Here is a 24,290-nt window from a genome sequence, read left to right on the forward strand (position 1 = left end):
GTCTCAGGACATACATATTTTTAAGGCTTTTAAAACATATGTAACATAAGTTATTACAATGTTAAGTTTTTGAAAAGCAGTAAATAAAATTTCATATGCAATGTTACAACTATGGAAAACAATGCATAGAAGAAAAATGGAAGGAAATCCACCAAAATATTAAGAGTTACCATTTCTGAAGGAGAATTCATGGGTGACTTTTTTCCTTTTTTTTTTTTTTTTAAATTTCCTATAATGAGTTGTTACTTTATAAGAACAAATTAAATAACCATAGCTTTGCTTTTGGTGTTATATGTGCCATTCTACTTCACAGTTGGTTCTGTCCTTGAAAACGAACCTCTCTAAGAAAAAGAATTTTCATGATTAAATGGCATTCGTTTTTCTCTATCAATTTAGGAAATTTAGGATCACAGGTAATCTGCCTACCTAACACAAGCATGTTAACTCGTTTGATCTAACTCCTGGTGCTAAGAAGAAGTACTATAGATTTACCTTTCTGATATTTCCTGACTGAGGACAAGAGAACTGTTGTACTCTTGCATCCACTTGTAAAGCACTTTTTATTGACTCAAGGTTTTGCAAAGACTTTATCAAACTGTTTCTCAAACAATCCTGTGAGGTGCTAGTGAGTTCCACCGAACCTTGGATACACATACACACCTACATGAAAGCAAATGCAGCCAGATAATAATTCAACATATTAACCTCTGTACTTTTTGCATAGTACTTCTTGCCCAGAACTTCCTGATACACCAGAGCTTTCCCCAGTTTTAGCAGCAGCTAGGGTATTCACTGCTTACTCCTTCAGAGAAAGAACAATATAACAGAACTTAAAGAACACAGGTATCAATTCTTGGCTTATGGCTTACAAAACCCTAGGCTTAGAGGAGTCCCAGATGACAAAAAATGAAGAATAGTAAAGTTTCACCACTTCTCCCCCAACTAGCTCCTCAGGCCGTAAAGGAGAGAGGGTGAAGCTCAAGAGAACAAGGACAGCTTAGATGTTAACACAGAGATTTCTTGAAAAATGTGGTCCTGTACTCCCCAAAAATTTTGGGGGATCTGACAGTATAGAAAACCTATGCCTCACATGGGTATAAACAGGGCAAGCAGGAGGAAAAAACAGTTCTCTAAGCCTTACACAGTATGGAAAGCATGAGAATATCTCTCATGAGCACAGAAGTAATGAGGACATGGAAAGAAATGACTAGTCTTCAAGTTCACTCTTTTGCCAACTCCAATCTGCTGTAAATTTTAATTCTGGAATTTCCATTGAGTTCTGTTTAGAGTTTCCATTTCTCTACTGAGATTCCCTACTTGTCCGCTGACAATTTCTCTCTCTCTTTGAAGATATTTATTATATTCAAAATCTGGGCTATCTGGAAGTTGGTTTCTATTGACTACTTTTCTTTTTTTTGACATTCTGGTGGACTTGTTGCCACCTTTAGGAAAGAGGAACTTCCTGGCGATGCTAGTGTCAGAACTGGATTAAGCAATGACACTCAGGGATGACAATAATCTAATGTCAAAGTCGTTGCTTGACGTGAAGCAGGGTATCATTTTGATAGAAATTATGCATAACGTGTAATGATTTCCAATCTTCAAATAAACATGACCATTGTAAAACCCTTGTGAAAAATATAAGAATAGTATCTGCAATCCTCCTGATTGACTTCAAACAGCTGGCAAGACCTGCCCACTCACTAAAAAGTAGAGCTGGAAGAGAATTTAAATCATTTAACATCTAAGTCCGCACCTTCTACCGAATAGGAAGACTATGTCCTCCAATGATGATAATTTTTATCTAAACAAAAAGCAGCTTCCTTGCATTCTAATATAAAGGTAATACATACTTATAGAAAAATCAACCAAAACAGACAGGTATAAAAAAGAAAGTACTACTTAGAGAAATTACTATTAATATTTTGTTGAACATCCTTATAGATGCTGTATTATACAAATCCTTATGCATGTAAATTTGCCCTCACCCTGTCACCAACAACGGACCCATTTCTCTATGTCTTTGATCATACTGGATGTGTGCAATCTTTCCAAGCTACCAATCTTTCCCATCAGACAAAAAATAACATTTAAATTTTGTTGAGTAATTTGGTTCTAGTGCTGAGAAGGAGTATCTTTCCATGTGCTTCTTTCTGGCTTTTAATGGGCAGTATGTGCAATATATAGTGGCCTGGAGCATAAATAAGATGGTTTGGCTATCATACTCCCAGATATATTGCACAACTCTGTGTGCCCTTGAGTAAGCCACTTAACCTTTCAATGCCTCCATTTGTTCACATGCAAATGAAGGATTTGGAATAGGTGTTTTTGAACTTCTCTAGCTCTCAGGAGGGGAGTGATGAGGAATGCACCATGCATATCTGCAGCAGACACTTTTGGGTGACTAACTGAATAGCTGTTCCCAACCCTTTCTCCCTTCCCTGCTTCTAATCTAGAAGAGGCTGGAAAAATGCAACACCCCCTCTGTAGGCCTCTTTCGAGTTAACGGATGATAATGTGACCAAATTCTGGCTTACGAGACAGAGGGAAGTCTATTGGGGTGCTTCTAGAAAGCCTTTTATTTTCCTGAGGGAACAAACAAGCGTAAGAGAGAGCAAGTCACTGGCACTGTCTCTCCCTTGCTCCTGGATTCCATGCAGACTTGATGCCTAGACCCGTGGGACAGTGTGCTGGCTTTGTACTGTGTTGGTCCAGCTAAGCAGCATCTGTTATCCAGAATCCTCCCATAGTTCCAGGTTAGCATTGGCCACAAGGGAAATGTCGCATGAGATCTGGGAGGCAGCAGCTAAGCAGCAGCCATGGTTTTTATGCTCTGAAGGACAACACAGGGCATGAGGAACATTGGCAATTCTCACACACTGCCGCTGACCTGCTGCCTCACCTTGTTGGCATGGGGCAGCAGAAAGACTCACGGTTCCTCCTGCTCCCACCGGATCTCCTCCTATGGCTTCTTCAAGCCCTAAGCCAAGTGCATCTGTAGCTCAGTAAAGGGTATCAGCATGTTTTGCAGGACACCTCATTATTGAGGCTGGAGGTAGTGACAGACACATGCAGATCCAGTTTGTTCTAAAGGACTTCAGTCGTTCATGAATTTCAGTTTGTTCTCACAGATTCCAATCTGTTCTTGCTATCATCCCACATCCAACTTTCCACCTTGACTGCCATCCTGGGTGACCTATAGTGACTTCAGACTCAACTTTAGAACCAAAGACAACAAACATCCATGCCAGGACTCCTCCACCAGCTCTCACATCCTGCAAGCTCTAAGGCAGCACTGTCCAGCAGAACTTTCTGTGATTATGGAAGTGTTTTATACCTGAGCTGCCGCATATGATAGCCACGAGTCTCACGGGCTACTAAGCATTTGAAACATACCTAGTGCGGCAGAGGAGCTAACTTGTTACTCTGATTTAATGTGAATTAATTTAAATTTAAATAACCGGATGTGGCTAGTGGCTACAATATTGGACAATGTAGGCCTAGTGCATTTTTTAAATCACTTGTAGTGGCTTTGTTTCTCTGATTGAATCCTGACTGATACAGGCAGCAGCTGCTAGTTACATGGGGAGAGCATGGAGACACAAAGCCAGCATACTAGGAATCACAGGGCTGGAGAAGAAGCAGCCTGCGTCCTGGAAGTTCAACCAGCCTGTAATCTTTGAACTTCTTAGATGAGAAAAAAAAAATAGACCCCCAGTGGGCAGTGAACTCTCACCTTGTACTTCCAATAAATCCTGTCTCTTTTCTTGGTGGCTTCTTCCTGCAGTGAAGTGGTATAGACCTTGTCTAGAATACCACAGGACACAGACGGTGATCTTAGAACTCAATTTGAAAAAAATGTGTTTATGCATGCATAGGAATCATAAAATATAAATTTAAACTCATCTTTTGAAAGAAGAAAGTAACGTCAATAGAACTATTAACAAGAATTAATGTTAGCTTTCTGACCAAGCAACTCTCTTTTCCTTTATGTTTATCTTTGCTTTCTCTTGAAGAATGACCTATAGGAAGTAACCCACCTTCTGCAGTCCTTTGAGTTCATGGATACATAAATGAACACTATAAACTTTAGACTTTAAGAAGTGGGTATTAGTCAGAGTTTGCCAGAAACACAGAACCAGAAGGATGAATATATATAAAGATATTTATTATAAAGTATCGACTCTTTCAATTACGGAGGCCGAGAAGTCCCATAATCTGTCATGTACAAGCTGGAGACCCAGTAAAGCTGGTGAAAGAGTTTGAAGGTCTAGAGCTGAAGAGCCAAGGGTGTAGATTCCAGTCCTGGTCTAAAGGCCTGAAAACCATGAGTGCCAACAGCAGGAGAACAATGTCCCAACTCATGCAGTGAGGCAGAGAGTGAATTCAACCTTCCCCCACTTTTTTAGTTCTATTCAATCCCTAATGGATTGGATGAAGCCCACCAACACTGAGGAGGGCATGTGCTTCACTCAGTCCACCAACTCAAACACCAATCTCCTCCAGGAACACTTTCACAGACATACTCTGCCATAATGTTTAACCAACTACCTGGGCATCCCATGGCCTAGTCAAGTCAACACATAAAATTAACCACCATAGTGTTCTCCACATACAATGGCCTCACAAACAGGAACTAAACAATTAGCAAAGCTTCATGGCTCAGTTCCAGAATTGAGGGTGTTAATCTGTTTTCTGTTAAGAAACTCTAGGCTCTATGTGAACTGAAACTATATCAAGATGCTGACACTAAAATTAGAAATGGGAAGAAGTAGGTTTTAAACCATAAAATTAATTGGGGGTAACTGACAAGCAAGATAAGACGTGTACTCAAAGGAACAAATGTGATGGTCTAGTTGCTAAGTAGCAACAGCAAACTTATCAGCCCTCCTATTCAGCAATCTAGCAACATGGAACATAGCAGAACTGTTAAACCAAACACACACACACACACACACACACACACACACACACACACATATGTATGTATGTATTCTGTCCAAATTCTGGAAGCAATTAAAAAAGGAGTAATTTGAACATGTAATGCTGAGCAACACAGTAATTAATAGGATATTGGCCCCCCAAGATTTATAGGACCCTCTCTAGTCTTCCTCTTGTCACATACCTCACCACAGGTGAGACACCCTCAGGGCACTACTCACCCAGACCCCATTCTCCCTCCATTGTTGACCACCTTCCAGGTACTTGAGATCATGAAATTTCCCACTCAAATGCTGATCCCATAGCTCACTTCTAGGGCTTCATCAGGCATCTTCCCTAAGTCCATCCATTCAAGAGTCAACTGCATGTAGGAGGTGCATATTTCCAGGACCAAGAGGTGGCTTTTGGGATAGAGCTTGGTTATCAAGAACCATACTGCCCTCATATTTCTATGCAAGTATCCTTGTGGATGCAAGACTGAGTCAGGGTTTAGGAAGATAAGGGGATCTTCAGTTGCACTCTTGCTCTGGTATTCATAAAAACTAGTGGCAGGCCTGCCGCCAGGCACCCATACAAAGAAAAGCTAGAGAGAAATATAGAGGAAAGGTTCAATAGTAGGTTTTTGTTGTGAGGGGACTTATGAAAATTACAAAGGTATAAAAACATTTGGAAAATAAGCACTGTGAAAATTCAGTGAATCTAAAATCCCTAGTAAAACTGCAGTGCCGAATTATGCTATAAACCAGACTCATAGTGTTTTCCTATTAAGAAACGCTTCTGATTTAAGTTTAATGTTTCCCCATTGCTTGGGGTGAGATGGGGGGAAGTTGGAGGAGAGGAATAGTCAGAGATGGATGGCAAAGATTGGTGATAAGTTGTTACTGACCTGCAGAGTTTACAGCTTGAAAGAAAAACTGTAGGAGTTAAGATCCTCTTTCCTAGGAATCCATGCCATGCGAAGTTTAGGGATTGAGGTAGTGGCTGCTGATATGTGAAAATGGGCCTGTAAACTTTGCAAGCGATCCAGTAAATTATGCTTGTTCTAGTGGGACCTCCCCCCCACTCCGCCCCCATCCCTCCAACTCCACATTCCAATCCCCAGGCCAGAATCACCAAAGGTAAAAAATATTCATGGAGTATAAGCAGGCTGTAGCAAGACAGGCTCTTCAGCAGGCAATCTTTCCCTCCTCCCACATGATGACTGTCTTTCTTGCCAGTTCCCTAGGCAGAGCCTTCACTTCCCAGTCAGCCGCCCTTCCCCAAGTGAAGTGACTTCTTATAGAACACAGTTACCCATGTTGTCTGCCAAACTGGATTTTGTTTTATTTTGTGCTGAACGTCAGCCCCATTTCCACGACTCTGCAATTATCACAATATGTGGTAGGAAACCGTTATTGTCAGCTCCAGTCTGAAACGGGCCACTTACCAATACCCTGCCAGGAACAAGTCTTTCCGGATGGATACTATGTGGTTAACAGAACATGTAAAGATAAGCAGCTAAACAAAATATCAACATTTTCTTACAAGACTGAGCTTCAGGACAAAAAAGTGATGTGCAATGGTTTTCATGTTGTATCCACAAACAAATTCTGCACAATTACAAGAAACGCTCTTTTTTTTTTTTTTCTTTTTTTAATTGTTGCTTAAGTGGTTATCCGTTATGCTGTTGACATAGGAAAAGGCGAAATGCTAGTAACCGAATCAAAGCAGCAGTGCAACAGGCTGCTCGGTGGTGCGCATTGCATGGGTTGGCTCCTTGGATGGACAGACTTGCTTTACACTTCCTCCCAGTTTTTGTCCCACCCTCTTAGTGTATCTATCTTCCAGGGAATGGTAAAACAAACCAAAACATACTGGTCTTACTTCAAGCTGTCTTTGGACTGTTATTCCCTTGTTCCACTCATTTCACGGGATTGGGTTCTCCTAACTTCATTGTTCGGTGAGTGGCTTTGCTTTCCTCATTGCCCCAATCTTCTGTACATTCTGCGCCGACCCCTCCAGTGCTCCTGCACTCGCTCCCAGCACTCCGCTGGGGCTTAACACTTCCCAGCCGAGGTCAGACTGCCTTGTGCGCTTGGAGTACCGGACCCCAAGGAAGCCAGAAACACCTCTCCTGCCGGTCGCGGGCAGCTCCCGAACACAAGCACCCCGCGCGCCTCTGCCCAGTACGGCGCCCAGTGGGTGCTCAGGCTCCTTCTCCGGCGCGCCCTAGGGACTCGGAACGCCCCCGCAAAAGTGACGCGTCCTGCCTCCCCGGCAGCTCGCGGACACTCACACTTGCAAGGCCCGGCCAGCACTTGTGGGCCCGTCCCCCGCCCCCGCCGCCATGGTGCGGGGGCGGAGACGACGGCTCCCCTAGCCTCTGGCTCCAAGCCCCAGCAGGCGCCGGTAGGCGGGTAGGCGCGGGAGCCTCGAGAGCGCTGCTCGGATGCAGCAGCCGAGCCACCACACTGCGCGCGGCGGTAGACCCAGGACCAGCCGCCGTTGGCGCGCTGGGTGCGGGAAGAGGACTCAGTATTTCCGTCCCTCCCCTTTTTCCTCTGAGTCTCCGAACGCTCCCGCTCTCAGACCCTCCTCCTCCCAGGTAAAGGCCGGGAGAGGAGGGCTCATCTCTTTTCCAGGCACCCCACCATGGGCAATGCCTCCAATGACTCCCGGCCGGAGGACTGCGAGACGCGACAGTGGCTTCCCCCGGGCGAAAGCCCGGCTATCAGCTCCGCGATGTTTTCGGCGGGGGTGCTGGGGAACCTCATCGCGCTGGCGCTGCTGGCGCGCCGCTGGCGAGGGGACGCGGGGTGCAGCGCTGGCCGCAGGTGCTCCCTCTCCTTGTTCCACGTGCTGGTGACCGAGCTGGTGTTCACCGACCTCCTCGGGACTTGCCTCATAAGTCCGGTGGTACTGGCTTCATACGCACGGAACCAGACCCTGGTAGCACTGGCGCCCGAGAGCCGCGCGTGCACCTACTTCGCTTTCGCCATGACCTTCTTCAGCCTGGCCACGATGCTCATGCTCTTTGCCATGGCCTTGGAGCGCTACCTCTCGATCGGGCACCCCTATTTCTACCAGCGCCGCGTCTCGCGCTCCGGGGGCCTGGCCGTGCTGCCAGTCATCTACGCAGTCTCCCTGCTCTTCTGCTCGCTGCCGCTGCTGGACTACGGGCAGTACGTCCAGTACTGCCCCGGGACCTGGTGCTTCATCCGGCACGCGCAGACCGCTTACCTGCAGCTGTACGCCACCCTGCTGCTGCTCCTCATTGTCGCGGTGCTCGCCTGCAACTTCAGTGTCATCCTCAACCTCATCCGCATGCACCGCCGAAGCCGGAGAAGCCACTGTGGACCTTTTTTGGGCAGTGGCCGGTGCGGCCCGGGGGCCCGCAGGAGAGGGGAAAGGGTGTCCATGACGGAGGAGACGGACCACCTCATTCTTCTGGCTATCATGACCATCACCTTCGCCGTCTGCTCCTTTCCTTTCACAGTAAGTCACTCCCTACGTTTCCATAGCCTGGCTCTGCTCAACCTTCTCATGATTTCCCCTGATGCCCCCGCCCTTTCCATTGCCCTACAAACTTTTTGCAACTTGTAAAAGTATGTCCTAATTTGTAAAGATCTATAGCCTTCCCCACTCGCTTCTCCTCTTTAGCCCACTTCCTTCCTCCCTCAATCCTGGCTTATGGGCCTTGCTAGGCTAGAGTTTCTTATACAGTAATACAGACCGTCCGAAAGGGAGTCCTGGGCCTTGGCTAAGCCAGCCAAACTCCTCATCCTAGCCCCGTGCAGTGTCCCTTTCTCACTGTTGCCTATCTTGGCTTAGTAATTGAGAAAGAGGCAGCCCCTTCCACCTTAGGATGGCTGTCACTGTTCCAGCCTGACTATATGGAGCTGCGGTTTGCTGCCCTGTACCTCTTACCCACTGATGCTGGCTCACTTGCCTTCTGTTCCTGCCAGGGCAAAATGTAGTACCCAACCCAAGCATTCCAGCTGCCACTGAAAATGGTCCCAGATGAGAAGGGTCCCTGTTGCAGAAGTTTAGAGATTTGCTTAAAAGTCGAACAAACATCTAGTTTATAAGTTTCCTAATTTATATTTTTGATTGTAACTCTTTGTGGCCATGAAAATTTTAAAACTATAATGATAACTAAAGGAAATGTTTGGAGGAACGCCTTGCTAAGCCTTTGTCATCTCTTGCAAAACACCCTCTTAATGTCACTGTCAGAAATACACCCAGGTGATCTTCTGCTTACAGTCATGCACTTGATGAATACAAAGTCACATGCAGGAATGGCTGGTCCATCTCAGGAAGGGGAGAGTGGGGCTACCTGGGGAGCTGAAGGACAGGAGCCCAAGTCCTGGCATCGTGCTGCCTTGCTTTGGGGCAACTTTAGCAGTTAGTTGGTGCTAACTAACTGCTAAATGATATTATGCTGTGAGTTTGAGTCTCTTAAAGTGTAACCTTTTAGCTGAGCCTGAAATATGTCTGAGAATGTGCTGGCCTCTTACTGGGGCTAGGAATTGGGAGTTGTGACAACTCCACTTCCTAATCTTCAGAAGAGCAAGGCTGACGCTGCAGCATCAAAGGAGTTAACAGTGACCCTCACCTGCCACAATCTTGGATAAAAGAAAAGAGATGGGCAGTGCCTACTATTAATAGGTCTGACCTGTAAAAGCTGGAGGAGAAGTAACTTTTTCCTATCTCCTGCCTCCATTACTGCTTCTTATATCTTCATGTGCTCATCCTCCAGGATGGGAAAGGACACAGGGTCCCAAAAACCTGAATATGATTCTCTCCACCCCAGCACAGTTAACTCCCTTTCTTAGCTATGTTCTCTTCTCCCTGCTCCCCACTGCCCTCACCCTTCCACCCCATGCTTTGTCAGGGCAGAAACTGTTCTGAATTGGTAAGTTAAACTTTGAGGGAATGAGATGGAATATTCAAAGACGCCCTCTTATAAAACGAAGTCTGACTGTGGGAGGCTTCATCTCCCATACACTCTGAGCACGAAAGTTTGTGCAACAGAAACGCTGTGATGTAGAAACCCACATGGCTTATATTCTTTTAACTTATTTTACAGGTAGAAGCTTTTGATTACATTAGGAGCTAAATCAGCTTCTGGAGGTCAAGACTAGGATGCAGAACATATATCTATGAAAGAAATCATTTCAGGTTCCACCAAACAGCTTTACATTCAGCTTGGGGAACAGAAACTATTCCTGAAACACTGTCTTACAGTGGTGGGAATTAGGATATCAGTTCTTAGAGTTTTACCTGTCATTTGTGAGTACATTTATAAAAATATCTGCACGCCCCCCTCAGCTACTTAAATACCCTGGGAATGGGCTTGGGTTGATAACGGACTTGCAAAAATGATTTTTAGTCTCTTTCCTACATGAGCAAGAGTAAAAAGGTCTCCTCTTTGACCACGGCTGACCCACTGCATAAACTGTATTTTTTTTAAATAAAGGCAGTGGTTTCCAACAGCTTTCCCTGTTTTCAGGTTTCCCTGTTTTATCATGAGAACTCCATCACTGCCATATGTTTTTGTAAATTCAAATGTGTGTGTGTAGAGATATAGATATAGATATATAAATTTTTTGCCCTCCTTCAGTTAATATTAGGCTAAGGGCTGCTTCGGAGTTGCCAAATAGAAGGGACTTAGAGATAGAAGTCTGGCTAAAAGTTTTGAGGGAGTAGGAGCTTTGTTTTAAAGCTATATTTTTATTTAGATTTCCTGTTTGTGGCTTAGGGGGACCAGATGAAGACTATGAAGGGGCTTTAGCTCCCCCAAGCCACCCCTTAGCATTAACACTATCAGCAAATATTTTTTACTTTTGCATCGGCATATATTACAGCAGAGATTCCCAAAGAGCCAGAGAAAATCTCAGTGTGAACATAATGAAAAAGCCAGCCTCCCTGACTTCCTTTCTTGGAACTACCGTGACACCATATCCAGATGAACTAGACACAAAGTGGCAATTTGAAGCATTGCCACCTCTTATCAAGAAAATTTATATTGACCACTGATGCGTTTTATTTTGTCAATAGATTATGGAGAATGATTGCTGGCATCTTTCATTTACATAGCACTTCAAGCTTTACCAAGCTTTACTATCTTGATTTAAGTTATTTCTTGAAGGGCTTATCAGAAAATTCAAGCTCACGGCTACTGTTTAGTTCATACACTCTGCTGTTCAGAACCCTTGGCGTGTGCCTCCAAGGGAGGTTGCTTTTTTCTCCAAGGCCTTTTATTCTACTCGGCCCACACTAAAACTGTGATCAGAAGTGGCCTACTCCAATCCCTCACCTGAGGCAGGATCATTTCCACAAGTCCACATGTCTGTTTCTCCAAGGGAGTGCACATGATCAGATAGAAACCACAATGCAAGCCACAAATGGAATTTTAAATTTTCTAGTAGTCACATAACAAAAGGTAAAAAGAAACAGGGAAAATTAATTTAATTATATATTTTATTTAACCCAATATATCGAAATTATCAATTTAAAATGTTACTTATGTAAAAGAATTATTAATAAGCTATTCCAAGAAAGTCTCTTCCTTGTGTCCCAGAAAATAGTAACAATCTACCCCAAGTCTTCCCAATCCTTCCACAGGATAACAGGCTGCTTTCTATGTCCCTTAAAAGTCAACCAAACCACTTGCAACAAGGAGAGCTGTACACAGTGGGACATAGTCTATTCCACAACACTCCAGTAGTGGAGAGAGGAGGGGAATGGGTAAATTCAGAAACCTGGAACTACTAATGTCAGGCATTGTCCCAGGGTTTGGGCAGGTTGGAATTACTGCTTCCTTCAAAGATGTCAGTCTAGGGCGTCCAAAATTTTGGAGGTAAAATTGTAAAAAACAATTTTTTTAAAGGCCCAGTGCCCTCAAGTGAAGTCAAGTTCAACCTCATATATCATTATTATCAACTCCAAAATAAAAATGCTAGTTTTTACATTAATCCATTATCTTCACAAAACCACAGGAAATAGTAAGATGATTTCTACGGAATAGATGAGGCAAATGACTCACCCTGTGTTCCACAGCTTGTGGGTGGTGGAACTGGGATTCAAAGCTAGGCAGTTTAAGACTGAGCCACCGAACCTAACCCTAACACTATCCAAGAGAAAGTACTCATTTCAGGGGTAACAGATGAGAAGATTAATCTAGGATTTCTTAAGAGAACTGTGAGAATGTTATAAATATTTGGACCACTTTGCCTCTAAATTCCAACTAGTTAGCTTTAAAAATAAAATGGCAAAGACCTTTTTTCTTCATGTCAGCTCAAGGGAGCTGAGCCAGGGCCAACTATGTGGTTCCCTTTCTTTTCTCCACAGACCTATGAAATAAAAAGCCGAGACCCAGATTCTAGGAGATTGGCTAATGTAAATTCTGGTCTAAATTAAGAAATAATCAGATTATCCCTCACATAAAATCTTTCATCGGAACACATAAAACATCTCTTAAGTGATCAAAAACCATGTGGTGTTTGGGAAATGACATTATTTTGGCTGTCCAATATGAAATTCTGCATGGAACCAACAACATACTCTAAACTGTTTATTCAATAAAGAGATATTGTATAAAGTAATAAATTCCTCCTTATGCTAATCAACTATTGTCATCATTTTACAGAGATTAATAAGAAACTTTCTTTCTTCCCAAATGGAACAGAACACAGGAAATATAAGAGACCCCTATCTTGCCTCAGATACTGTTTGTGCCTTCATATCCAACTCATATCAAGCCCCTTTCTCACCACTCTTCTAATAGTAGACATCTTCTGGCCATTTGAAACTGCTTTCCACATGCCATGAGGATAAAGTGCTTATGCATTTTTATTCAGTTCTAAAATTTCAAGAGTAAACCATTGACTCATTCTAAAAAGTTCTCCATCTTTAGAAATTCTTTAGGGTTATAACTTCTAGGTAAATCTGATTAGTGGAAATCTGATCTTTGCAATACAAAACAAACTCAAGTAAACAGTACTAGAGCTTCCTGTTCATTTCTGGTACTTGTTATGTAAAATATAACATGAATGGCGGTTGAAAAGCTGATATGACATTGGTAGATTACATACATGCAAAATATAATAATCCTGGTAGGAATGAAAAAGAACTCCAGAAATCTCTACGTATAACCACAATGAACTTTGCCTGATGATATTTTAAGTTGATGTCCACAAACAACTGGAAGGTCCTTTATAATTTAAGCATCAATAATGATGTGTTTGGCGATTTGTTGAGACAGTTTTAATATACATTATTATTATTATTATTATTATTATTGAGACGGAGTCTCGCTGTGTCACCCAGGCTAGAGTGCAGTGGCATGATCTTGGCTCACTGCAACTTCCGCCTCCCAGTCTCAAGCGATTCTCCTGCCTCAGCCTCCCAAGTAGCTGGAATTACAGGCAGCCACCACTGTGCTCATGCCTGTAATCCCAGCACTTTTGGAGGCCAAGACAAGTGGATCATGAGGTCAGGAGTTTGAGACCAGCCTGGCCAAGATGATGAAACCCCATCTCTACTAAAAATACAAAAATTAGGCAAGCGCAATACACCTTATCTTTTAAGAGAAAGTTCCTCTATATAAGTGTTTTCACTTGACCTATTTTCTCCTTTGCCATTTGATATTATGAATGCTGATCTGAATAAAGACACAATTACACTGGTTTTAAAATTTTAAACAGAAAGAACCATAGTTCTTCCCCAAAAGAGAATTTGTGCATTATGCCTACACCTTTGGTCAAGTGGGTCCTCATTACTATCTCAGATGGTTTAGGCCAGGACCTCAGCTTAAAGACAAACAGCTTCTGGGGATGGTATATTTCTTCTTTAGCATATCAAAAAACAATCACAGTATTAAGTTTACAAAAAGAATAGAAATGGTGAGACAGTGTTTCAGGAAGGCAATCAACAGGTCTCTTTCCAGCTAGAGGCTTAAGATCTAGTTAATCTGCAACTTGGTCTGCTCAGTTGGCTTCTCCTGACCTGTTTTGAAGTTTCTGACCCTCTACTCCCTGCCCTTACCTTGAGCTCAGGTTTATACTATCGAGGTGTACCAAGCTTCATTTTTCTGAGAATACTTTGCTGCCTAAAATTCCCCCTAACAGAAAACTAAACCTAAGAACCCTGCAGTTGGGACATATACATGATGGGAAGGGCCAGGGATCAGATAAGTACATTTAGAACAGGCTGAAATTTCCTCTAGAGCTGGGTCCATAACCTGTGCTGCATGGACAGTACATGGATTTTCTGTCTGAAATCATCTGCAGAATGCTTATATGAGTTTATGTTTACATGTTTGTATGAGTCCTGGGTAGATGGTTCATAGTGTCCATCTTTTTGTCAGAGTTAAGAGCCACCATCTTGGAATAAATAGACCCAGAGCTCTATTTATTAGACATTAGCTCCTTTTTTATTTCCAGCTCTGAGCATTAGCTCCTTTTTTATTTCCAGCTCTGAGAAGCACAAGGCAAGGGAGATAAACATATAACAATCTATGCTTGCAATTTAGCTGTGGAAAAGTATGGAGGAAAAAGAAGTCCCAGAGAAAGCCAAGTAACTACTTAGAAATAGCCATGGCTGGGCATGGTGGCTCACCCCTTTAATCCCAGCACTTTGGGAGGCTGAGGCTGGCGGATCACAAGGTTAGGAGATTGAGATCATCCTGGCCAACATGGTGAAACCCTGCCTCTACTGAAAATACAAAAATTAGCTGGGAGTGGTGGTGCGTGCCTGTGATCCCAGCTGCTTGGGAGGCTGAGGCAGGAGAATCACTTGAACCAAGGAGTTGAAGGTTGCAGTGAGCTAAGCTCTCACCACTGCACTCTACCCTGGCAACAGAGAGACACTCCGTCTCAAAAAAAAAAAAAAAAAAATAGCCATGGACTGGGCATGGGGTGGTTCATGCATGTAATCCCAGCACTTTGGGAGGCTGAGGAGGCTGATCACAAGGTCAAGAGATCAAGACCATCCTGGCTAAATTGGTGAAACCCCATCTCTACTAAAAATACAAAAATTAGCCAGGCATGGTGTGGCGCATGCCTGTAGTCCCAGCTACTTGGGAGGCTAAGGCAGGAGAATCACTTGAATCCAGGAGGCGGAGGTTGCAATGAGCCGAGATCGCATCACTGCACGCCAGCATGGCGACAGAAGGAGATTCCATCTCAAAAAGAAATAGCCATGATTTTTCAGTCCATAAACAGGAACCGTGATATCCATAAACCTTTGTGACAGCTTTGAAGAGAAATCTCCAAACCCATAATGTGGTCAGACATTTGTGAATTTCATGCAAAGCATTACATTATAGGCTTTTAATGGATGGCAGCAGAGTGTGTAGTGGCTAAAAGCGAAGTTTGGTGTCCCATGGCTTCAGTTTGACTCCACATTTTCTCTACTTACCCAGACAGTGAAAGTAACTGATCTTCAAAGCAACTAAACCTTCATTTCCTTCTCTCTAACATGGGAATAATAATACTTTGCAGGTTTATGTAAATATTAAACAAAATATGCCTTATAAATTGCTTGGCTCCATGCCTACACACAGTAGGTGTTTAATAAATGTTAGCTGCTATCTCTAGGATATTCTATTTCCAAGAGAAAATTGGATTGTATATTGATGATATACAATCATTTCAGGAAATGAATTCTGAAAGCTCAAAGTCATTTGTTTGATTGACCAGGTCTAAGTGGGCCTTTTGTTTTTAAGTGTAATAAATGAATGATTTTAAACTGTTTCAGGTTTTAGATAAGGTTCTAAAGGGATGGCTCACACCCTGGCTGCACATTAAAATTGTCTGGAGGACTTTTCAAACCCTGATACCCATGTCTCAGCCTAGACTAATTAAGCTGGAGACTCTGGGGAAGGAAGCAATGCCTCAGAATATTTTTATGTATTTATGTATGTATGTATTTATTTATTTATTCATTCATTTTGAGGCAGAGTCTCGCTCTGTCACCCAGGCTGAAGTCCAGTGGTGTGATCTCGGCTCATTGCAACCTCAGGCCCCTAGGTTCAAGCAATCCTTTCCTTCAGCCTCCCAAGTAGCTGGGATTACAGGCGCCCACCACCACATCTGACTAATTTTTGTATTTTTTAGTAGAGATGGAGTTTCACCATGTTGGCCAGGCTAGTCTTGAACTTCTGACCTCAGGTGACCCGCCCGCCTTGGCATCCCAAAGTGCTGGGATTACAGGCATGAACCACCGCACACAGTCCATTTTTAAATCTCCTCAGGTGACTTCAATGATCAGCCAAATAAAGTCCTCATTTGCTCTAAAAATCTGAACCCACTTAGTAGCTGCATTAAAGATAGAAAAATAGCTCAAAAGTGGCACTGGTCAGTGCTAAAATGAAGTTTTCTGTGGGAGGCTGCTCCTATGCATGACAATGCTAAAATAGCACTAATTCTCATCTATGCCACTTTGTAAATGTCACAACAAGGCTCTACATTCTTAACAAAGCCCTGTAGAGATAGCCTGCCCTAAAGAATTAAAATTCACTTGACTCATTGGGATTAGCACTTGGTATTTTTCTCATAGCAAATATATTGGCAGTGCATGCAAAAAGATGGATAACTTCTACCAACCTCTGAAACTGAATTCCAGAATATCACTGACATACTATTAATTGTCTTATATCCTTGACATCTTTTAATTAAAAACTCAGGACTGGCCGGGTGCAGTGGCTCACGCCTGTAATCCCAACACTTTGGGAGGCCGAGGCGGGAGGATCACCTGTGGTCAGGAGTTCGAGACCAGCCTGGCCAACATGGTGAAACCCCATCTCTAAAACAACAACAACAACAACAAAAACTCAGGACTGCCTGGAGGGAGAGAAGAACGGGCAGTTATTGTTTAATGGGTACAGAGTTTCAATTTGGGATGATGAAAAAAATTCTGGAGATGGAGGTGATGGTTGCTGTTCTGTCTTCTTTTATGTTATAGCAGTCAAGTGCATCCATCCACAAGAGGAGACACAGGAGACATTCAGGAAAACATAGATATGGCGTACCACCCAGGGCCACATGAAAAGGCATCAGCTTCAGTCAGGAGACAGAGGGGCAGGAGGGAGGACCTGGGCCAGGCCTTTATTGGATTTTCCACGAGAAAGGCAGAGCAGGGTAAACAGTTTAGAATTGGTTAGTTTGAATAATTTCAACAGCTCTAAGCTATAGAGGTGGTCCCTAATTGCCTGCTACCTGGCACTGGAATGACTGAAGCAGAGGAATAAATATTTTCTCTGGGTGTATGGGCTAGATAGAAGAGTTCTGGCCCTGAATAGGTTAGTCTGTGTATCAAAGACATGCTCCTGGCCTAACTCTTCGCTATCTCTAAGAATTAGCCCCAGGAGGAGCAGTCTCTCCCCAGCCAAGAAGAATTTAAGATATTAAAACATAATATGCAGAAAGGTGAAAATATAAACAATATGATTGCACCACAATGTAACTGTATTTAATATATAGCTGAAAATGGCAAAATGGTAAATTTTATATTTATTTTACCACAATCTTTTTAAATCCCAGCATCCATAAGATCAAAAATATAGTAATCTAGGCAAAAGATAAGAACCAAAAGAAAAAAATGGGGAGGTAGAAGACAAAACTTACATCAAGAATTTTGAGGGTCACTAAAGTATGTCTCTTCTCCAAGTATAAAAGAAGGAACTGGCCAAGTATGGGGGCTCATGCCTGTAATCCCAGCACTACGGGAGGACGAGATGGGCAGATCACTTGAAGTCAGGAGTTTGAATCCAGCCTGTCCAACATGGTAAAACCCCGTCTCTACTAAAAATACAAAAATTAGCCGGGCATGGTGGCAGGCACCTATAATCCCAGCTACTCGGGAGGTTGAAGCAGGAGAATCACTTGAACCCGGGAAGCAGATGTTGCAGTGAGCCGAGATCACGCCACTGTACTCCATCCTGGGCGACAGAGAGACTCCGTCTTGGGGGAAAAAAAGTGCAAATTTTAAGCAATTCTCAAAATTACCCAGCATAGTAGATGAAAAGGAAAGGAAACAGTACAGAATTGCTTCATCCTCTAAAACCATTTTTCACTTCTCATTATTCTGTCACGCTCTAAAGACATTCAGGAACTCTGGTGTTGGTCATTCTCCCCTAAAAACCTGACTCATCTTAATGTGTGAAGCTGCAGCACTAGAGTCTATGCCTTTTCTGCACTTCTTAGTTGGCCAATTCAGTGTTAACATGTTCTCTGGCTAAACTAGATCATCAACTCAGCTGCGGGCCCTTTCTACAGAAGTGCTCAGTTACGCATCATGTGCACACGTATGAGTGCATATGTAATAATTAATGTGCTTTAATCTGTAGATCTACATGCATCATTATCCTGAATTTCTTACCTCCAAATCACTACTTTAATACACCAGCCTGCATAGTTTTCATCCAAAATAGTTTAACTGACAAAACTATTGCTCCATTGTGTCTCCTCACCTAGCTTTCCTCTTCTCTCTATAATCTGGGAAACCCACCATCAATTCTTCTTTTTCCTTACTCATTTGCCAAATCTTTTCTCCATTCCCTATGCCAAGATTCTCGGGCATAAACACCTATGGCTGCCAAACCTTCCTGCTCTTGTCCTAACATAAGCAAACCGAAGTTGACTACCCTTTGCCCTCTCTGCAATTTGCTTTGTATATCTAGTTGTCAGATGCCTGCAGAGTAAGTACTAGGAGAAAGGAAACAAGCTGCTCCTTCTTCTGTAGAAGGAGAGTGAAGAAAAGAGGGGATAGCTCTCTAAAACCATTGGTAAGAAAGACCCTGGAGTCTTATAAAGCAATGGTTTTAAATAGCTAGGTGTGATCCATCCTTGTTTTCCTCTTTTCCGTGAGATCTGTGGAAACGTGATCTTTATCACGATGCACTATTCCGTTCCTTCCAACCAAGCAGATATCTGTCGCTCCCTAAATATCTAAGAAATCGTTTGAGAGCTGGTAGAGTTTGGTTCACAGATAAAGATGTGTCAGCTTTCCAGTGTTCAGGACATTGTTCTGAGGCCTTTGCTCTAATACAGGCCTGCATGTAGCACACAGTGAACACTGCACTGCCATCAGGAGAGTTAGAATTTGCATCCTAATTTAGCCAACAACCAGCCCTGGGTACTGGCGCAAATTACCTAATTTTCTATACCCCAGTGTCTGCATTTATAAGATGGAGCTAATAACAATGAATATTGTGGAACACTTACGATGTGAGCGCTGATCTAAGTAGCTGACACATATCCCTTCCTATCCTCCTTTCAGCAACTCTATGAAGTGGGTATGCTATTATTGTCACCCATTTTAAAGATGTGGAAACTGAGGCACAAAGGCTCATTATTAGTATCTTGCCTTTGGTCCCAAAACTATATGCAGAGCTAGGATTCAAACCTAGTCCAATGGCCAGAACTCATACTCCCACTGAGGGTGCTCCATTGCAGACCCTGTCTCACTGAATTGTGATCATTAGATTTAGTACTTGGAAGTAAATCTAACATTTTATTAATTTTCCTGAAGTTCACTTCCCTGTCTGTTAAAAAGAGACAATCTATAATTTTCAGAGTTTCTATAAGGAGTAGAGATAAAGTGGGCTTAGTATCCAGAACAATTCATGACACATATATTAGGTTATTGATACATTGGAGCTACTAATATTATTGTTATTTATATTATTAAAATATTCTACTCCAGGTGACAAGAAAAGTTTATTTATTTCTCTCCATTCCCAATGACACCAGGACATTGTGCATGGTGTTAATGTTAATTGCATTCCACAGAAAACATGCTTTTCATTGAGTTCAAGGGGGAAAAAATACGTTCATTGTGTTACAGTTTACATAAGGAAGAAAGGTAAGATTCCTGCTCCCAACATTTCATTCCCCACCACTACCACAGACAAAACATGGTTTTGCTTTTAAATCTCAAGACATAATATAGGACTAAGGCTGTCCGCTGCCACGATGTGAAACAATGAATTTTTCATTTAACATTTTTCCCCTTTGCTTCTTTATAGATTTTTGCATATATGAACGAAACCTCTTCGCGAAAGGAAAAGTGGGACCTCCAAGCTCTTAGATTTTTATCAATCAATTCAATAATTGACCCTTGGGTCTTTGTCATCCTTAGGCCTCCTGTTCTGAGACTAATGCGTTCAGTCCTTTGTTGTCGGATTTCATTAAGAACACAAGATGGAACACAAACTTCCTGTTCTACACAGTCAAATGCCAGTAAACAGGCTGACCTCTGAGGTCAGTAGTTTAAAAGTTCTTAGTTATATAGCATCTGGAAGATCATTTTGAAATGGTTCCTTGGAGAAATGAAAACAGTGTGTAAACAAAATGAAGCTACCCTAATAAAAAGGAATATACAAACATTTAGGCTGCGGTCAAGGCTACAGATGTGCTGATAAGGCACTTCATGTAAAGTGTCAGAAGGAGCTATAAAACCTATCCTCAATAAGCATGGCACTTGGCCTTTGAAGGAACAATCAGCTGCATTTAAGATCTCGTTGCCTTTTGATTTAAGCTTTCCTTTGAATGACAAAGCATGTGGTTTTGTAATTTGTTTAAAACCCCAAATAGTGACTGTATTTTCTATTTTAATCTTGCTACTACCGTTATAAACATTCCGTGTACAGCCAGACCACATTAAACATCATAAGTATTCTCTAGAAGTTGATATGTGGAAGCAACCAACCTGCTGTCTTGTGATCACTTAATGAACCATTTATTTGAACAATGAAGTTGAAAATCATAGGCACCTTTTACTGTGATGTTTGTGTATGTGGGAGTACTCTCTCATCACTACAGTGTTACTCTTACAACAGTGAAGTCAGTTGGTTAACATCAGTTTTGTTTACTCATCCTCCAGGAGCTACACATCAACACGTCAGGTTATTTATTTTATAATGTCCGTATGCTAACAGTGATCAAGAAGACTTGTTCTCTCAACAAGCAACAATAGAAATGTTTCAAGAGAGTTAATTCTCATTAATATTCTTTATCCTATTTCCAGGGGAGGATGTACGTGGCCATGTATAAAGCCAACTATTAGGATTAAAAACTGAAAAATCTGGTTCATTCTTCAGATATACTGGAACTCTTTTAATGTTGATATTGGGGCCATGAGTAAAACAGACTTTATAAGATGACTGTGTTGTACCAAAATTCATCTGTCTATATTTTATTTAGGAAACACGGTTTGACTCATATTATATGGGAAATCATGTAGCAGTGAGTCATATCTTAATATATTTCTAAATGTTTGGCATGTAAATGTAAAGTCAGCATCAAAATATTTCAGTGAATTTGCACTGTTTAATCATACTTACTGTGTAGACTCATCTGAAATGTTACAAAATAAACTATAAAACAAAAATTTGAAAACAATACTATTTTATGAACTTCCTCAAATAACATTTTGCGATTAATATAAACATAATATCTTTTAAATGAGATCAAAGTGGAAAAATTATATTTAATTTGGCAGATTTGTAAAGTGTGATTGCCAGGTTTTTAGAGTGTGGTTGCAAATTAGAGATTAAAATATTCATTATAATATTTGGTATTGGAAGATATTTTTTTTCCTTCAGTTTTTACCCTTTCAGTATGGTCTTTAAAATAGTAGAACCATCTTATTTTTTGCATAGTGTTATGATAGGATAAACATTTACTTAAAAAAAGAAGAGATGGATGCTCGTTTTCTCCAAAGTCTCATTGTTTATCCAAAACTATTTCCTTTAAGTAGTTATCAAACTAGATGATCACTTAGAATGATTTCAAACCAATCTAGGCAACAGTGTATTTTGATACAAACAATCTACGTCAAGTCAGCTCTTATTTTTAAGAAGAATAAATAAGTGGTTGGCTTTTCTACAAATTTAAACAAGCCAGGCAAAATTTAACTCAACTAAAATCTGGACATGTAAATAAATCTTCCCTGTCCACCAGGCATTCTAAAGTTAAGAAATTATTCTAAATGGAACTAATTAGGCCCATGGGTAATTCCTAAACATAAAATTCTGAAGTTGCTTTGAATCTAAAAGATTGATTCCTTTTATCAGATGACTTTTTTTTCTCCAGATGACAATGTCAACAACAATTTTTCAGCCCACCTTACCACCCCCCTAAAATCCCAGAATAATGCCTGAGAACTGAAAACAAGAATGCAAAATTGGACATAATATCACTAGCAGCAACAAAATTATTCACTCTGGGAGCCCAAAGTATAAGAATTTAAGCCACTTATTTGAGCACTGGTATATCTAGAACTTTGTTTCCTCATGTATTCCTGTTCCATGCACTGTGCTGAATGACTAAATCCTGGTATTTCATTTACACCAATATATATGTAGAAGAACTTGAAAGTAAAAATCCTCTGTAATAGTCATTACCTCCTATTAATAGCAATTTAAAGGTAACTTAGAAAAAAATTACTAAAATTAGATATGTAAATAATCCCTTTCTAAAAATTCTATCACATCAGACATACCTGTTTAAGTTATTGCTTCATTTTCAAGTTAAATAAAAGAACAGAATTTACTTAGCCTGATATATTAGAAAACTGAATTGTGATAAAAGAAGACTTAGACTTTACTCTTTGCCCTTAATAGTCAGAATGAAAAGGGAGAAAGAAACTATGGTGGGTATTCCCCGCAGCATGCCAGCCCTAAGTTTAGGTATTTGGATGTGGGATGGACCAAGCTGTCTGCTCTGAGCTGAGTTATTCCTAAATGGTTCAGTGTGGCCCTGGTCATCTTTTCCAAGAAAGAAATGGAAAATTCTGGTGCTAAATTGTGGCCTTGAATCTCCAAAAATCTGATCAGGATCTGAGTTTGTTTAGAAGGTACAAGATGACTCTGGAAGACCTGCATCACAAAGTGGGTTAGAGCCATGACAACCCAGAGTGAGACCGAAACTCTAGAAACCACTCCAACCTCAAACCATGATGCTTGCAGAGGCCCCAAACCCTGAGGAGGGAGGGCAAAACTGATTCACATCGCTACTTGCTCGGTGTAATTCAGTTAAACCTTGGCGTCTCTGTCTCCTCAGCATCAGTGCACTTTGAGAGAGGGATTGTTCTAGCGCTAATGGCGGATCAGCTCTGATCTGAACCAAGAAATAACAACACATTCCAGTTTAGAATTTGACGCCTTTGAAAGGCAGAGAATAACTCTCACTTAGGCAGAGTTTTGTTTATTTCACTTAGTTTAAGCCAAATCTAATGGTTTTTGGAACTTGGGAAGAGCCGCTACTTAAGCCATTTACAGAGAGAGATGCATTCCTCTCTATAAATGAGTATTTCATACGTGTCAACTTGCAATCCTACTCTTACTTGCTCTGTTACATCTGAATAATTTGATGTCTCTCTTCTGCGTTCATCAAACACTCACTACATTGGCTTTCCTTTCATCACCTAACAGCATTATAATTGATTTTTAAATTGACAAGGCATTTTGATGACCTAAAATATATACTTTGGAAAGAAGTATTATTTTAGCAATTCACAAAAGCTACATTTTAATTTATACATGAGCCAAGGTCATGTATTAGGCATTACTTATTTCTGAAAATTACTTTTTTTTCCCCTGGCACCTTTTGTGTTACTATGCAAAAAAAAAAAAAATTAAGTACATTTTCTTGAATGAGATATTTTTATTTCTTATGAAATGTATGTACTATTTAAGGTCAATTTTAGTGGTTTAATTCTGTGATCCATCTATTTCATGGTACATGATAATTCCTAATAAGTAAGGTTAGGGACTAGTATCATCTTAGATGCCCTTTCAGTGGCCCCTGTGATCTCTTTACACACACCTGGCTCTGATTTCTGATTCTCAGTGGTGCTGGTGGGTACTGGGGATGATGCTATATATTTCTTAACTCCGAGTAACTGTCAAGAAAAATGACAATACACAAACAGGACATATTTGCATTTCATAGAATGCAATGAAGATTAGTACACATGGGAGAATGTAGAGGAATGTGTAAGTATCAAAGAGAGTGGAACAAGAGAGACAGAAAAACAACAGGGCATATGACACCTCACCATTTTGGTGCCCTCCTCCAGATCTTATCCAAGTTATCAATGCCCATCTAAAAACAGTGGGCCAGAACCAAACACCAGTAATTCTAAACCAGTCTTACCAGTACTGAATGCTGATATGTCACTTCCTTGCTTAATCTGGATATTACATTTCTATTAATGTAACCTGGGATTACAAAGCTATCTAGAAACCAGGTCGTATCTTTAAAACCTCCAACAGATGGAAGAAGCAACAGCATTCCAGTTTACATAGAGGAAAACTGGGTATGCAGTGGGCAAGCGAGTTGGTCGCTAGGGACATCCTCACA

General features: G+C 41.5%; 1 protein-coding gene across 1 annotated transcript; it reads left to right on the plus strand.

Moving 5' to 3' along the window:
* The first annotated feature begins 7,319 nt into the window (after positions 1-7,319).
* PTGER2 (prostaglandin E receptor 2) lies at positions 7,320-23,543 on the plus strand. Its single transcript, XM_032251065.1, has 2 exons — positions 7,320-8,415; positions 19,952-23,543. The coding sequence occupies exons 1-2, from the start codon at positions 7,573-7,575 to the stop codon at positions 20,183-20,185; spliced, it is 1,077 nt and encodes a 358-aa protein (XP_032106956.1). The 5' UTR covers positions 7,320-7,572; the 3' UTR covers positions 20,186-23,543.
* The last annotated feature ends 747 nt before the right edge of the window (positions 23,544-24,290 follow it).

This window comes from Sapajus apella, unplaced genomic scaffold (assembly GCF_009761245.1).
Source record: "Sapajus apella isolate SASKATOON/1434 unplaced genomic scaffold, GSC_monkey_1.0 scaffold74, whole genome shotgun sequence".
NCBI classification, from domain to species: domain Eukaryota; kingdom Metazoa; phylum Chordata; class Mammalia; order Primates; family Cebidae; genus Sapajus; species Sapajus apella.

Bases quoted from the DNA above. Each gene is read 5' to 3' on its own strand.
- PTGER2 (XM_032251065.1), top strand. From the start codon at position 7,573: ATGGGCAATGCCTCCAATGACTCCCGGCCGGAGGACTGCGAGACGCGA. The intron at 8,416-19,951 runs GTAAGTCACTCC...GCTTCTTTATAG, and splicing joins TCTGCTCCTTTCCTTTCACA to ATTTTTGCATATATGAACGA.